Source organism: Paroedura picta, chromosome 3 (assembly GCF_049243985.1).
Source record: "Paroedura picta isolate Pp20150507F chromosome 3, Ppicta_v3.0, whole genome shotgun sequence".
Taxonomy (NCBI): domain Eukaryota; kingdom Metazoa; phylum Chordata; class Lepidosauria; order Squamata; family Gekkonidae; genus Paroedura; species Paroedura picta.
This window is the reverse complement of record NC_135371.1, coordinates 163,390,318-163,403,046: the sequence shown is the minus strand read 5'-3', so window position 1 is coordinate 163,403,046 and position 12,729 is coordinate 163,390,318. Positions and strand designations below refer to the sequence as shown.

General features: G+C 50.5%; 1 protein-coding gene across 2 annotated transcripts in view; it reads left to right on the top strand.

The window, feature by feature from the left end:
* MBD6 (methyl-CpG binding domain protein 6) overlaps nt 1–12,729 on the top strand; it is a 41,995-nt gene that overhangs the window by 17,666 nt on the left and 11,600 nt on the right. For both annotated transcript variants that reach the window (XM_077329191.1, XM_077329190.1), the window contains exons 3-7: nt 3,287–3,423; nt 3,526–3,628; nt 8,232–8,397; nt 9,166–10,413; nt 10,914–11,461. In XM_077329191.1, coding sequence (XP_077185306.1) covers nt 3,311–3,423; nt 3,526–3,628; nt 8,232–8,397; nt 9,166–10,413; nt 10,914–11,461 — 2,178 coding nt within the window. In that variant the 5' untranslated portion in view covers nt 3,287–3,310. The remainder of the gene's footprint in view (nt 1–3,286; nt 3,424–3,525; nt 3,629–8,231; nt 8,398–9,165; nt 10,414–10,913; nt 11,462–12,729) is intronic.

Sequence of the window (12,729 nt, the reverse complement as noted above, 5' to 3'; positions counted from 1 at the left end):
GATAAAACTGGCTCGGTTGGTTTTTAATGGGCCAGGCTTGTTTTCTTAAGGGATCGTTTCAGCGGCTTCCTCGCATCGTTTTAGTCATAGACCTTCCCAAGCTGGTCTCTGGAGAGGCGGCGTCTAAATTTCCCAAAGAAATCAATAAGTAAATCTCTTTCCTGTAAAAAGATGCCATGTTGGGGAAAGGGCTAGGAATTAACCGTCCTCCGATGAGACGTTGTCCGAACGATGGGAGGTTTTTACACGGGATGCATTAGAAAGTGCAGTTTCCACAAGGCTGTACTCTGAATTGGTTACAGTCCCAGAAGGACTCTGTGGTCACTGCATCGATCCTGTGTCTCGGCTCTAAGCTTCCCTCTTTGCAAATTGCCAAATAGCAACCCGCCAGACTGCAGGAGTGGCTAAACGGTGGCTCTCCAGAGGCCCGTGGACTACAATTCCCATGAGCCCCTGCCAGCATCTGCTGGCATTGGCTCATGGGAATTGTAGTCCACAGACCTCTGGAGAGCTGCAATTTGGCCACTCCTGCTCCAGAACCCCTTGTTATCCTAGGTCTCCTGAGTTTACCTTTCTGGGCAAGTGTAGATTTGACGTTTACCTGAGTTTTGTGGGGGGGGGGGTTGAGGGTTAAGAGGGGGACACAATACTGTATGCCACATTTGTGATCATATTTGGGGTAATTTATAAGATAGTTACCTTTAAGGACCTTTGATGCTAATAGACCCAAATTATATGACTTGAAATATAAAATATAAGGTATATAAAATATAAGAGTTAGGTAGTGGGTTGAAGACTTTGTTTGTATCCCTGAAAAAAAAACAATTCATAAATACAGTATTTGCTGGCGTATAAGACTACTTTTTGCCCCTGAAAAACATGCCTCCAAGTGGGGGGGTCGTCCTATACTCCAGGTGCACTTCAGTTGGGATAGACATAGCTGCCCATAGTGGCCCATAGTACTGTAATGTAACGTAACAAACTATATTTTGAGTGGAAATGTTGGGGGGTCGTCTTATACGCCAGCAAATACGGTAAGTTTACTGAGGAAGTAAAATACGAAAACGAGGTTTTATACCTAGGAACTCGTTCTGAATAAAGCTTTTTGCCATCGCCAGCTTGGAAATTTCTTTCTGTTTATTCATCTTCGGCTGACGGGCCGTCTCTGCTTGTACATTTGTGATCATGGCTTAGTTCAGCAGTGGAATAGGCTGCCTAAGGAGGTGGTGAGCTCCCCCTCACTGGCAGTCTTCAAGCAAAGGTTGGATACACACTTTTCTTGGATGCTTTAGGATGCTTTGGGCTAATCCTGCGTTGAGCAGGGGGTTGGACTAGATGGCCTGTGTGGCCCCTTCCAACTCTATGATTCTATGATTCTATGGCTGAAATCCCTGCAACATCTTGTTGCAAGGCCTGCTGGGAAAGTCATTCTAGCTGAAGGCCAAGGTTCTGCCACTACTTGATACGGTCAGGCCTCACAGTTTTGGCCCGTAAAACCAGACCAACTCATTCCCACCTCTGATTTGCCCTGAGCACTTACATTTGTACTTTTATTTCATTTTATTTATACCCTGCTTTTCTCCCCAATGAGAGACCCAAGGCAGCTTATCCCATCTCTCTCTTGTGCTTAATCCTCACAACACCTCTATGTTGAGAGATCCACATTGCTACCTGTCTGTTGCTGGGCTCAATTCAAAGGTCTGGTTCTTACCGATAAGACCGCACTAAAGCAAAATGGAGAAGAAGAAACAAATTGGTACAGCCGGATATAGAATCTTCGATAGTTAACAAAACTGCTGCATGCAGCTTTGTCAGGTGGGAATCTTTCAGGTTCTTTATATTTTATTTATTTTATTTATTTAGAATTTTGTACCGCCCTTCCCGACGGCTCTGGTTTTAGTTACGTTCCCATGCATACACTAAAGCCATGAAGGAAGGACAATCTCCTTCCATACTGTCTAACTCAGGGGTAGTCAAACTGCGGCCCTCCAGATGTCCATGGACTACAATTCCCAGGAGCCCCTGCCAGCAAATGCTGGCAGGGACTCATGGGAATTGTAGTCCATGGACATCTGGAGGGCCGCAGTTTGACTACCCCTGGTCTAACTCATCAATCTGCTAAGATTGTTTCCCCACAGGCTTCTCTTCCTGCAGAATTAAGGGGAAGGACCAGAGGGTTTTTTGTGGTGGCACCTTGCCTTTGGAATCCCCCCCCCCAGAGCTTTACCTGGTGCCTACCTTACTCTCCTTTAGGTGCCAGGCCGAAACATTTCTGTTTATCCAGGCTCTCAATTAAAGGGTTTCATCTTTTTTAAAAAGCTGTTCTGTGGTCTTCTCCTAGCCTATATTGTTTTATCAATATATATATTTTTTTAGACTGCTTTTTTAATGTTCTTCTGTATCCTGATTTGTATTTTTGTTTGGCACGTTTTATTTTAGCTGACTTGGATGGTCTTATACAGATAATGTTTTGATCAGTATGGCTAGTTTGTATTGTTTTTATTGCCTACGTGCTTGGTTTTGTTTTATCGTGAGCTTTCCCGAGCGAGTCTGAAGATGTGGCACAGACATTTTCCAAGTTAAAAAATAAATAAAATAAACACTCTGTGAGGTAGGTTAGGCAGGAAGTGTGACAGGCCCACGATCTCCCAGTGAGTTTCCGTGGCAGTATAGGAATTCAAACCCACTTGTCTCAGGCCCTAGTCCTGCCCTCAGATCACTATGCCACTCATACACAGGCCTTTAGTCCCCCACTGTGCCAATATCAGTCGAGCCCCTGATTCAGCCATTATACCATCCAATCCCATCTCACCCCCATACACCTCTTTGCAGCATTTTGTGTTTTTTATTGTATTCCTTGTTATAATTTATATTTCCTGGTGTCAGAGTCATCTTGGTATAATGGTTAATCTGGTGGGCTTCTAATCTGGTGAGCCGGGTTTGATTCCCTACTACGACGCTGTATGCAGCCAGCTGGGTGACCTTGGGCTAGTCACAGTCCTGTTGGCACTCTTCTCACGGAGCAATTATATCAGTGCTCTCTCAGCCCCACGTCCCTCACAAGATGTCTATTGTGGGGCGGGGAAGGGAAGGCAATTGTACAGCCGCTTTGTGACACGTGAGGCCTGCTTGGGGTTGTCACCGTTCTGTCCCTCACAAGATGTCTGTTGTGGGGAGACGAAGGGAAGACGATTGTAAGCCGCTTTGAAACTCCTGCAAGTAGAGAAAACCCAACTCTTCTCCTCCTTCTTCCTTATTTTACCTCAGTGACGAATGGTTCTTTCAGGTGCCCAAGCGCTGAGGGAGCACAATGAATGGCGGCGATGATTGCTGCGGTGTGGATCGAGGTGGGCGCCCAGCAGTCGCACCTGTGCCCGTGGGCTGGCAGCGCAGGGTGGAAGAGGGCGGGGTGCGCTACATCAGGTGAGCTGCCCCTCTTTTCCCCGCAACTGGGACAAGGGCCACTCCCCCCCCCAGTGCTGCCTCTAACGTTGCCCGCATTCTCCCCCACTCTGTCCCTTGCAGTCCTAGCGGCACAAGCCTGTCGTCATTGGAGCAGACTCGTGCGTACCTGCTGGCGGACGGCACCTGCAAGTGTGGCCTGGAGTGTCCCCTCAATGTGCACAAGGTACAAATCCCAGGAGAGAACCTGGTCCTGTTACATTTGGAGTTAATTGTAGGCTGTAGGGCAGGGGTGGCTTGACTGTGGCTCTCCTGATATCCATGGACTACAAATCCCAAGAGCCCCTGCCTGGCATTTTGTGTTTGCTCCCGCCGAGCTATATCAGAATTCCAGAGGTGCCCACAGGCTCAAAAAGGTCGAGGACCCCTGCCCTGGGATGAAAAATTTGTCAAACTGTGTGCATGCACTAAGATTTCATTTTACTTATGCACTGCTTTCCCATCCAAACTGCAGTCAAATGAGTGTACAAGTATAAAGCCTCTCCCATCAACGCTATGTATAAAATCCTAACGTCTCAGTCTGTAAAAAAAAAAGCAGTTCAAGAGAGCAACTCTGCAGCTAAGATTTCCACAGAGACCTTAAAGCTGCACAGAAGCATTACAAAGCCATTAATGGAAATGTCTGTTAGAATTCAAGGCCCTGTGGAGCAAAAAGGATTGTCACCCATTCCAGATGGCCATAGATGTGCATTCCAGAGTTTGCAGATGGAGGCTGATAAGGCCCTCCCCTGAGTCCTGGCCAAACCAACCCCAGCCAAGATCTATGGGAGAACACTCCATATGAACCCTAGAACACGAATTTGCTCCCTAGAAGTTCCCTCAAAATGGCCTACTGTGAACTCTGGGGTAGAATTTTATTCAAACACTCTCCAGTATTTGCCATTTGCCATTCCACTTCAGTATTTGAACTGTGACATTTGACAACAATTGACAACTGTCCTGAAGTGAGATGAAATGTTTTGACAGTTTACGAGATTTCATAGAATCATAGAGTTGGGAGGTACCTCCTGGGTCATCTAGTCCAACCCCCTGCATTATGGAGGACACTCACATCCTTATCACTCATCCACTGTCACCTGCCACCCCCTTGACCCTTCACAGAATCAGCCTCTCCATCAGATGGCTCTCCAGCCTCTGCTTAAACATTTCCAAAGATGGAGAACCCACCGCCTTCCGAGGAAGCCTGTTCCACTGAGAAACCACTCTAACTGTCAGGAACTTCTTCCGGATGTTTAGACGGAATTTCTTTTGAATGAAAGAGATATAATGAGAAAGAGGAGGGGGCTTTTAAATTGCTTTTAGCACTTTGCTTAATTAACAATTTATTATAAATGTAACTATTACCGGATTGGTTTAAACATACTGTGAGCCACCCTGAGCCGGACAGGGAAGGGCAGCATGCAAAATAAAATTTTAAAAATAATAATAATTATAATTATTATTAAGCCTCTTCAGGCCAGTGTGAAGTCTCCTTCTTAGAAGCAGTCTAAGGGTAAGCAGATAACTGGCTGGAGATGCTTCAGATAGGAGCCGGGGCAGTAAGGGTGCTGCAGCTTGACCCAAGAGTTGGAGGAAACCACCAGGGAACACTAGCTGCAGAATGCAGTTCCTGGGCACCCCGGCCTGCATTGTTTCTACAAGCACGTTTCCAGCCTCCATGGGAGGGAGGATATTCTCGACACAGCAGAAATGATGCAAAGGGGTAAACACCACTGTCGTGCAAAATCAGGGCCATGATGCAAGCCTGCTCATTTTTGCGCTATGATCTCAAGGTGGCAGAACGGAACCTTGCAGGGGAGACAAACAATATCTCGGGTCTCCTGCCTCAATGCGGAAGGATGGACTGTTAAGGTCAGCCCTCTGGGCTTGTCCTGCCCTTCCTTGTATGGTTTTTACCAGCTCCTGCCCTTTAATTTGAAGAGCGGCTTGCTCGCTGCACCAACCACCAGGAGCTATTTTAGAAAGGAAGTTTTGGGCATGTGTGCGGGTGTTTGGCTTGGGTGGCAGTGGAGCTGCCCTGCAGCAGGGGCCAGTGCTGCGTCAAAGGAACTTTTCTGCCTGCAGCACAATCCTAGCTGCACCGCAGAGCCAATGTTTTTCAGACGCTCCACCGGTAGGAAACCAGCTCTGTATCAGCTGTCTGCCTGAGGGTTCCTGTACATCTGGTAGTGCACCTTTGCATGCAGAAAAGGATTCTGGGGAAAGATTGGGGTTTGGGCTGGCTCTTCTGGAAGGAAGCTCGTAACCAGCATGGCCTTTCCTCTGTGTAGCCCAGCAATAAAGAAAGTTCCATGGCTAATTTCACCTTCTCAGGGCCACTCTGCTGCAGAGGGAGGCAGTAAAAGCTGGACCTAGATGTATTTTGTACATTAGCAAACGTACTACACAATTTTGAATTCAGCGTGCTCAACTTTATTTATTTAAACCAACCTTTTGGAGGTGCCACTGATATCGTTCTCAGGCTTCGAGGTGCCAGGAAGTGATGTCAGCTGGCCAACCTTCTCTGTCACGCCCCCACCTGGAAGTGAGAGAATTCTGGGGAGGCAAAGGTTTAAATGGCCGGGGCCCCTCCCTTTCCCACCTCCTCCAGGCCCATCATCGGCCAATTTGGGACTTAAAAAAAAAAATTAAAAACTTTTAATTTCCTCTTCACTCAGAGCTGGAATAGGCGGGCATGGGGTGGGAGGTCTCTCCTCAGCTGCCATTTTTGAAAACCCTGCAGCACCATTGAGGTACCATGTGGTACCGTAGTACCATGGTTGGGGAAACCCTGATTTAAATTAATTAGAAACAATAACAACAGAAGCCTTTGCTGCAAAGAAGCTTGGTCTGCTTAGCCTGGAGAGGAGACGACTGAGAGGGGATCTGATAACCATTTTCAAGCATTTAAAAGGCTGCCATATAGAGGATGGAGCAGAATTGTTCTCTCTTGCCCCGGAGGGACAGACCAGAACGAATGGGATGGAATTAATTCAAAAGGAATTCCATCTAAACATCAGGAAGAAGTTCCTGACAGTTAGAGTGGTTTCTCAGTGGAATAGGCTTCCTCGGGAGGTGGTGGGTCCTCCATCTATGGAAATTTTTAAACAGAGGCTGGATGGCTATCTGACGGAGAGGCTTAAGGTGGTGGCAGGTGACAGTGGATGAGCGATAGGGTTGTGAGTGTTCTGCATAGTGCAGGAGGTTGGACTAGATGACCCATGAGGTCCCTTCCAACTCTATGATTCTATGATTCTAAAGAAGTGTCTGAAAATTAGAGGGCAGTACTGGGAGGAAGGAGACAGAAGGAAGCCAATCAGGGTTTTTCGTGGTCCAGAGGGGAGTGGCTCCAGTGCTCCATACAGTCTTTCACCCCTCTGTTGAAGTTGAACAGAAGCAAAATAAGAAATGCAAACCACATGTACATTAGTTTGGTTTGCAAAGCATATTAGGGCTGAAGTGTGCGCTTCGGAGTTTCATGTGTACGTTCATCTGTGATGCGCTTGGCTCTGAAGGTCGGCTGTCCTTTCCCCCATCCATGGATATCCCTTGATTCCAGTTCACCTTGCCCTTTGCTGAGAGCATGTCCAGGAAAGGAACTTTTCGATCTCTCGGCATTGCAGTGTGCGCAAGAGTTAGTGGAGAGAGTCAGCACCAAGTCACATCCTGTGGTCTTTCAGGCAACCGTTAAAAGCCTGGGACAGCTTAGGCTCACCATCTCCTGGAAGAGAACGACTCTTTCTGAGCCGTTTTTTATTTTATTTGCACCTTGCTTTTGCCAGTGGGCCTCCTGGTGGATTGCAGAATGAGGAGGCAATGCAATAAAATAAACAAAACCACAGTATAGTAGCGACAAGCCCCTGCAGTGAAATAGTTAGATTTGAGTGCAGCGACGCCTTAGTGGACAACAAGCATTTCGGGGTGTAAGCTTTCAGGAGTCAAAGCTCCCTCATCAGACACAGTAAAAACAGTGTAATATTTTATTTATTTATTTATTTATTTATTTGATTTATAGACCGCCGTTCCCAGCAACCTGACTTGCGGCGGTTCACAAATAATATATAAAACATAAAACAGATCTCCCATAAAAACACCCCAATATTAACATCCACAAAAATATATATATATACAGCCTTTCTCAACTTTTTTTACCGTTGAAATACCCCTGAAACATTCTTCAACCTTTGAGAAACCCCGGAAGTGGCACGATCATGCAGAATATGGTTGGGAAGTAGAGCTGTGGACACGCCCACCTAGGGCCCCTCCCCTTCCCACCCCCTCCAAGCCCATCATTAGTCATTTTGGGATGGATGGCAGGGTCAACATGACCGGATACGATCATATCACCCGATAAATGTTTCACAATTTTTAAAAATATATTAAAAAATTAATTAACTCCCACTCATTTGGGAAAACCTTCCGGAGCTGTCCAGAAACTCCAGAAACTCTTATTTACAAATGGTTGCAGTGAGTCAGGACTCGGCAGGGGAGACGAGGAGATGTTTGCTTTATAGAGGGACAATGGCCCATAATTCCTTGTTCTTTCTTTTGGAAAGGAACAGCCCCAAGTCTAGGGAAACCCAAACTGACATAATCTCATGTGTTTACGAATGATGTTATAGCAATTCTACTAGTCCACTTGTAGGGTGAGCGAGCAAGAACGTGGGAGGGGAGGGGGAATGGATGCTTGCAGCAGTTGTGGGCTTCCTTGAGCAGTGAGGTTATTGTAAATGTTAAAAGAAAAGGGAGAAGTGGAAAGTTCTCAAGCCATCTTTCCTCCCTGCTGGTAGGTTTTCAACTTTGACCCAGCAGCCATGGTGACGGGCAGCGAAGGCGCCAAGGGAGACGAGGACATGACCAAGCTGTGCAACCACCGCCGGAAAATTGTGGCCATGGCCACCCTCTACCGCAGCATGGAGAGCCACGGACCGCTGAGCCTGCCACCCCTGGGGCCAGGTAAGTGCCGTCTTCTGCCTGGGGGCCTGCTCCTCACCCCCCTCGTCTTGAGCACGGTGATCTCAGCTTGGGTACCAGGGCTTGGCTTTGTCCTCTAAGCGCACCTTTCTACCCCTGGACTCCTGCTGCAAGAGATGCCCTGACATTGCTGTTTCTCACCACTGTAGCATAGAGCGTGGTTTTCTTCAATCTATCAAGGGGCTACTAGAGTCTCCACCAGCGTTTATGCATATTTATACCCTGTGCAGACCCAAAGCAGCTTGTGTTGTTGTTCTCCCTTAAGTCGCATTGGGTCTCTGCTAGGAGGAATGGTGGAGTGCAAATGAAGTAAATAAAGAAGAAGAAGAAGAGTTGGTTCTTATATGCCGCTTTTCCCTACCCGAAGGAGGCTCAAAGCGGCTTACAGTCGCCTTCCCATTCCTCTCCCCACAACAGACACCCTGTGAGGGAGGTGAGGCTGAGAGAGCCCTGATATTCCTGCTCGGTCAGAACAGCTTTCTCAGTGCCGTGATGAGCCCAAGGTCATCCATCTAGCTGCATGTGGGGGAGTGCAGAATCGAACCCGGCATGCCAGATTAGAAGTCCGCACTCCTAACCAATACACCAAACTGGCTCTCAAAGGATAGCTTTCACCTTCTGGGCCGTCTTATTCTCCCCGACGCCCCATCAACTGTTGGTTATGGCTCTGCTGACATATAAGGGGGCCCGTGGTCCTTGCTCTTTGGGGCGGTTTCCTTCCTGTCCTGACGTGGTCTCTGTCTATTCCAGGGGCCCTGAACCAGCCGCCTCAACCACCCACACCCGGACCCAGCAGTCGCCCGCAGCACACGCTTCCGAGCAAAGCACCCGCCCCCTTGGCCAAGGTCCCGGAACCCTACCTGCAGTGCCCTTCCGATCGCTACGGCAACGCCTGGTCCAGCCAGAGCTCCTCCTTCCCGCAGCACCACAACGCCCTCTTCGGGGACGTCTTCCCAGGGCGCCTGCCCGCCACCACCAACGGCAACACCCGCCCGACCTTCCCCGCCGAAATGAACGCGGCTGGTTCCTTCGTGCCCGGCAAGGCCGTCTTGGAGGCGCCGCCCCGGCCCTATCCCTCGGGTGGACTTCTCTTCTCCTCACCGGACGAGGCGGTTCCGGGCCAAGATGGCAACTCCTGGAGCAGCCGCCCGGTCCCTCTGGGGTCGCAGACGAGCGCCACATGCTCGCCCGCCCCCACCACCCTCTCCTCCGTTTCATCTCCGGCAGGCAGCGCCGAGCCCTCCCCGCAACGCTCCCGGCACTCCTCCGCTTCTTCGGAGCAGGGCCTCCCCGGACACCGGCCGGCTCCCAGAGCCTCCAGCTTGGACGCAGGGCCCCCGGCCAACGCCTTAATCAACCAAAGCAGCAATAACCTGCCCTCAGTGCCCTTAGGAGTTGCCCCCGAAGGCAAAGGACCGCCCGGCCTGCTGCTCCTCCACCCCCAGGGCCCAGGCTCTTTCCCAGCCAGTAGTTTGTTGAGCGCAGCCGCCAAGGCCCAGCTGGCCAGCAGGGGGCGTCCTGACGAGCTGGCCGTCAGCACTTTACCCAGCCGCTTGCTGCTCTCTGTGGTGGGCGGGCGGCCGCCTCGGCGCCAGCGCCGCTCCCCCACCGTCCTCCGCCTGCTCAAGGACTCCCATTCGGGGCAGGCCATGGCCACCCATTCGGAGGAGATGCCGACTCGACACCCCCGGCCTCAGGACCAGCCGCCGGCAGGAGAGGCCAAGAATGGACCCCCGAGCTCGGCGGCTCCGGTTCAGCCGCTGTCAAGCCTGCTTAGCTTGCTTGGCCCTCCTGCGAGCTCTCCGGCCCCCGGGCTGCCCCCACTGCCCCCGGCCCCTCCCGGAGACGGCCCCGGCCCGTTGCCTTCCTTTCAGGACTTTAACAGCCAGCTCCTCAGTCTCTTTGGCCAGCTGGCCTCAGCGTCTTCCGAACAGATCTCAGGGAGCCCTCCGCAGCCAAAACCTCCCGCCTCTCCACCCGGTCCCCATGGCCCCCCAGGTAAGTTGTGTGTGGGGAGCTTTGCCAGGACTGGAAACAAGGTGTAAAAATCCCAGGAATTTTAAAGCTATGGGGGGAAATGGGGGAGGAGGAGGACTTTCCTGTTGTTGTTTTTATTCTAAAAGAGAAGATATTTCACAGGAATCCCCCCCCCCCCCGGCCAAAAAATAATATACTCTTGTTGAAAAGGTCCAGGCAGTAGGTGTCATGAAAGACCTCTTCCTGGGAACCTGGGGAGCTAATAGGAATACTGACTCTGAGGGGGATACGGCAGCTTCATGGGTGTTCACGTATACGCCAAGCAGGACTCCTTGGAGGAAGAATGGGATAAAAAAAAAACCCAAATCAGTAAACATGGCAAAATTCTGCTTGCGCATTGCAAGTACGCCGCAGACCTTCTGGGAAAGGGCAAATGGAAAGCAATGCATTCTGGGAAAGGTCAAGGTCTTTGAGCAGCACGTGTTGCCGCGTCTCAGTGCGTGTTTGTTTTTCTCTTCCAGGTGCTGCCTCCGTGTCGCCTTTGACCCCCAAAGCCCCTCCGGCGCCCAGCCCCGTCGCTGCCCCCACCGGCGCCCTGGAGGGGGGAGGCCTGGGCTGCCCGCTGCCCTCAGGCACCGATACTTTCCCCTTTCTAGCACAGGAACAGGCGCTGCCGTTTGGGAACGCTCTACCTCCGGGGCTACTCCCACTGGGCTCCTTCCCGTTCTCGCTGACCTTGGGCCCCGAGACGCCCCTTCCTCCGCTCAGCCTGCAGGGGGAGCCAGAGGGACAGCCCTTGCTGCCTCTGGTGCTGCCGGGCTTGGATTTGCTGCAGCAGCCAAGTGGACTCTTGGCATCGCTCCTGGCTATGCCCGGGGCGCCGTGCGAGGGCGAGAGGGAAGCCGCAGCGACCGCCGAGCCCCTGCTGGAGCCGTTTGCCAGCCTCCCCGAAGCTCTCCATCCTCTCCTCTTCCCAGCACTTTCAACCCCTCCGGCTGTCCTAGCTTTAAATTCAGCTCTGCTGGCCACCAGCCTGGGCCCTTCAGACGCCGGGCCAGGCCCCACACAGGTAAGGAAGCCTCCCGCAGGCAGCCTGGGCCCACCTGTCCCGTTTGAGTGATGTTGGGAGGGCCAAAGTTCCAGCAGGCCAACGTTGATCACTTTCCACTTTCTAAGCCGTTAAAGCAGTGGTTCTCAACCTGGGGGTCAGGACCCCTTTGGGGGTCGAACGGCCCTTTCACAGGGGGCGCGGCAGGGCAAGCAGCTTGGCCGGGGGAGGGGGGTGCCGTCCACACAACAGCCTTGCGGGGTAGATCGAGATAGAGCGTTTGTCTGTCTGGAGCAGTGGAAAAGAGCAAGATTGGCATGGTGGGACAAAACGCAGAACTGGACTGAGAAACTCCAGGGAAAAAAACAATTTATATACAATTATGAACAATGGATCTTCTTCATGCCATTGGTCAGTTTCGCTTTAATTTCTGAGAAAGGACACTTATAATTTTATGGTTGGGGGTCCCCACAACAGGAGGAACCGTATTAAAGGATCACGGAAGGTTGAGAACCACAGGGTTAAAGAAACTTTTTGAAATATGCCTGCAGCTTGAGCATTTTAGTAGTTGGGAGGTGGGGATTCTGGAAATGGGGAAAGTTCAAAGGGCACAGGCTGCCTTTTATGGCAAGAAGTTGTTTTGAATTCCTCTAGCAATAACAGCAGGGATGCGCTCTGTCTTTATATGGCAAATACGTTGCGCACTGCAGAATATCTTGGGCGGGGGGGGGGGGGTAAAACTCTTCCCCAAGGAGCTTTTAAAAATGACTTCGCATTATCCATGGAGATACAAGATAGAGGCTTATCTTTGGGGGCGAGTAAGGTGCACAGCGGATTTCCAGCATGACCAGTTGTACCTCTGATGGCATGGGAGGCCTTACCATGCAGATCAAAACTTCTGCACAGTGCAGCCACCCAGGGATAAGGGAGGTGTTTCTCCAAATTTGCGAGATCCTTTGGATTAGCGGAACAGTGAAAACATATGCAGCGGTCGAGTTGACCTTTCCAAATCAGCATGCAATACACGTGCATGCTCAGGCACAAAGGAAAAACATAGGGAAAGTTAAAAATAGTAATTGGTCCAAGGGAGGGAGGGGAAAGTATGAAAGGTGAGATATCTTTCCTATGATTTTCATCTGTTTATATTTGCAGAATGCAGTTAGAGATTAATTGTCATTTCAATTGCAGCAGCGTAGATGTTTTTGGGTGGGTGCGGAATCTCCCGTCATAGCCTCATTGGATGGTGTCAGATCAGCTAGTCTTACCTTTTTTCTTTCCCCTCTCTGGAA